The sequence below is a fragment of the Scyliorhinus canicula genome, chromosome 20 (genome assembly GCF_902713615.1).
Source record: "Scyliorhinus canicula chromosome 20, sScyCan1.1, whole genome shotgun sequence".
NCBI classification, from domain to species: domain Eukaryota; kingdom Metazoa; phylum Chordata; class Chondrichthyes; order Carcharhiniformes; family Scyliorhinidae; genus Scyliorhinus; species Scyliorhinus canicula.
In genome coordinates, this window is record NC_052165.1 from 85265831 (window position 1) to 85269015 (window position 3185).

At 51.2% G+C, this 3185-nt stretch overlaps 1 protein-coding gene across 1 annotated transcript; it reads right to left on the reverse strand.

The window, feature by feature from the left end:
- Window positions 1–402: 402 nt before the first annotated feature.
- LOC119955227 (repetitive proline-rich cell wall protein 1) lies at window positions 403–2042 on the reverse strand. The gene is made up of 2 exons (XM_038781248.1): window positions 1429–2042; window positions 403–1398 (listed from the first exon to the last, which is right to left on the reverse strand). The coding sequence occupies exon 2, from the start codon at window positions 1395–1397 to the stop codon at window positions 642–644; it is 756 nt and encodes a 251-aa protein (XP_038637176.1). The 5' UTR covers window position 1398; window positions 1429–2042; the 3' UTR covers window positions 403–641.
- Window positions 2043–3185: the final 1143 nt, after the last annotated feature.

Here is a 3185-nt window from a genome sequence, read left to right on the forward strand (position 1 = left end):
TGGCCAGTTTCTATCTGCAGATGTCACAATTTGTCATTGGAGAGGGTTATCATAGCAGACGAGATTCTGAATCATTGGGACTCCATGCGGTTGGTTCTGAGGTCATTGAACTCATTGTGCCTGTAGCTGGCTCTGTAAGAGCTGCCCAATTAACCCCATTCTCTTTCATAAGAGAAACAGGGAGAGGTAGAGAACCATGGTCAGGCAGACTGAGTGAGACTGCATGTCTCACTCACTCATTCCTCAATCCTTCACTCACTGCTTCATCCCTCACTCACCCCTTCACTCAATCCCTCACTCACCTGTTAAATCCCTCCCTCCCACCCTCGGCAATCTCTCTGCTGCCGATTGGCTCACAGAGAACACGAGTTAGTCAAGATTAAAAATAAACACAGGCCAATGTAAAAGACCGAGGAAAAAATGTGATTTTCTTTAATGTATAAAGTATTCTCATAACAAGTGTTAATAAATAACTTTAATTCCACCATCACATACGGAGAAGAAATGAGTTATTACCCGAGTGAGTGCAAGTGATTGCACACGACATCACAACACACAGAATAGTCAGTGACATATTTACAGTCTGTGGATCATAAACACAATCCCTTAAACATTGCAAACTGGAGTCCTTCAGAACAAACCTACTCATGTACAGCACAGACGTGTACAGCACAAGCATGTACAGCACAGACGTGTACAGCACAGACGTGTACAGCACAGACATGTACTACAGATATATTCTGCACAGGCATGTACAGCACAGGCGTGTACAGCACAGATGTGTACAGCACAGGTATGTACGGCAGAGATATGTACAGCACAGGCGTGTACTGCACAGATGTGTACTGCACAGACGTGTACCGCACAGATGTGTACAGCACAGGTGTGTATAGCACTGGCGAGTACAGCTCAGGCGTGTACAGCACAGGTATGTACGGCAGAGATGTGTACAGCACAGATCCGTATTGCACAGGCATGTACAGCACAGGCGTGTACAGCACAGGCGTGTACAGCACAGGCGTGTACTGCACAGGCGTGTACTGCACAGGCGTGTACTGCACAGGCGTGTACTGCACAGGCGTGTACTGCACAGGCGTGTACTGCACAGGCGTGTACAACACAGGCATGTACAACACAGGCATGAACAACACAGGCATGAACAGCACAGGTGTGTACCGCACAGGCGTGTACCGCACAGGCGTGTACCGCACAGGCGTGTACCGCACAGGCGTGTACCGCACAGGCGTGTACCGCACAGGCGTGTACCGCACAGGCGTGTACCGCACAGGCGTGTAGTGCACAGGCGTGTAGTGCACAGGCATGTACAGCACAGGCATGTACAACACAGGCATGTACAACACAGGCATGAACAACACAGGCATGAACAACACAGGCATGAACAACACAGGCATGAACAACACAGGCATGTACAGCACAGGTGTGTACCGCACAGGCGTGTACCGCACAGGCGTGTACCGCACAGGCGTATACCGCACAGGCGTGTACCGCACAGGTGTGTACAGCACAGGCGTGTACCGCACAGGTGTGTACAGCACAGGCGTGTACCGCACAGGTGTGTACAGCACAGGCGTGTACCGCACAGAGCAGCTAGAGCTTCGTTCCCAGGTGTTACATTACATGATTGAGGAAAGGACATGTGGGAGAGATAAATGAAATCAATGAAAGATGCCATAGTCCCAGATGCCATAGTCCCAGATGCCATAGTCCCAGATGCCATAGTCCCAGATGCCCATTGGCTGCTTTTCCTTTGAGGGGGAAAGCTGACTGGTGGTGATTTCACCTGAGGGTCACCCACACCTCAGGGGCAAGGTTGAGCGGTTGACCTCATGGTGACCTCGGCCGCAGCGCAGGTTAGATTCACGCTGCTGCCGTCGGTCCACATCAAACACCGGACAAAGAACAGTGTGGGATAGAGAGAGTGTGGGAGGGAGAGAGAGAACAGTTTGGGAGGGAGAGAGAACAGTGTGGGATAGAGAGTGTGTGAGAGAGAGAGAGAACAGTGTGTGAGGGAGAGAGAGAGTGGGTGAGGGAGAGAGAGAACAGTGTGGGATAGAGAGTGTGTGAGAGAGAGAGAGAACAGTGTGTGAGGGAGAGAGAGAGTGGGTGAGGGAGAGAGAGAACAGTGTGGGATAGAGAGTGTGTGTGAGAGAGAGAGAACAGTGTGTGAGGGAGAGAGAGAGTGGGTGAGGGAGAGAGAGAACAGTGTGGGATAGAGAGTGTGTGAGAGAGAGAGAGAACAGTGTGTGAGGGAGAGAGAGAGTGGGTGAGGGAGAGAGAGAACAGTGTGGGATAGAGAGTGTGTGAGAGAGAGAGAGAACAGTGTGTGAGGGAGAGAGAGAGTGGGTGAGGGAGAGAGAGAACAGTGTGGGATAGAAAGAGTGCTTGAGAGAGAGAGAACAGTGTGGGATAGAGAGAGTGTGTGAGGGAGAGAGAACAGTGTGGGATAGAGAGAGTGTGTGAGGGAGAGAGAGAACAGTGAGGGATAGAGAGAGTGTGTGAGGGAGAGAGAGAACAGTGTGTGAGGGAGAGAGAGAGTGGGTGAGGGAGAGAGAGAACAGTGTGGGATAGAGAGTGTGTGAGAGAGAGAGAGAACAGTGTGTGAGGGAGAGAGAGAGTGGGTGAGGGAGAGAGAGAACAGTGTGGGATAGAGAGTGTGTGTGAGAGAGAGAGAGAACAGTGTGTGAGGGAGAGAGAGAGTGGGTGAGGGAGAGAGAGAGTGGGTGAGGGAGAGAGAGAACAGTGTGGGATAGAAAGAGTGCTTGAGAGAGAGAGAACAGTGTGGGATAGAGAGAGTGTGTGTGAGAGAGAGAGAACAGTGTGTGAGGGAGAGAGAGAGTGGGTGAGGGAGAGCGAGAACAGTGAGGGATAGAGATAGTGTGTGAGGGAGAGAGAGAACAGTGTGGAATAGAGAGAGTGTGTGAGGGATAGAGAGAGTGTGTGGGGGATAGAGAGAGTGTGTGAGAGAGAGAGAGCAGTGTGGGATAGAGAGAGTGTGTGAGGGAGAGAACAGTGTGGGATAGAGAGAGTGTGTGAGGGAGAGAGAACAGTGTGGGATAGAGAGTGTGTGAGAGAGAGAGAACAGTGTGGGATAGAGAGAGTGTGTGAGGGAGAGAGAACAGTGTGGGATAGAGAGAGTGTGTGAGGGAGAGAGAACAGTGTGGGAT

What these genes read in the sequence shown, in the direction of transcription:
- LOC119955227 (XM_038781248.1), bottom strand. Translation starts at nt 1,397, where the DNA reads ATGCCTGTGTTGTTCATGCCTGTGTTGTTCATGCCTGTGTTGTACATG.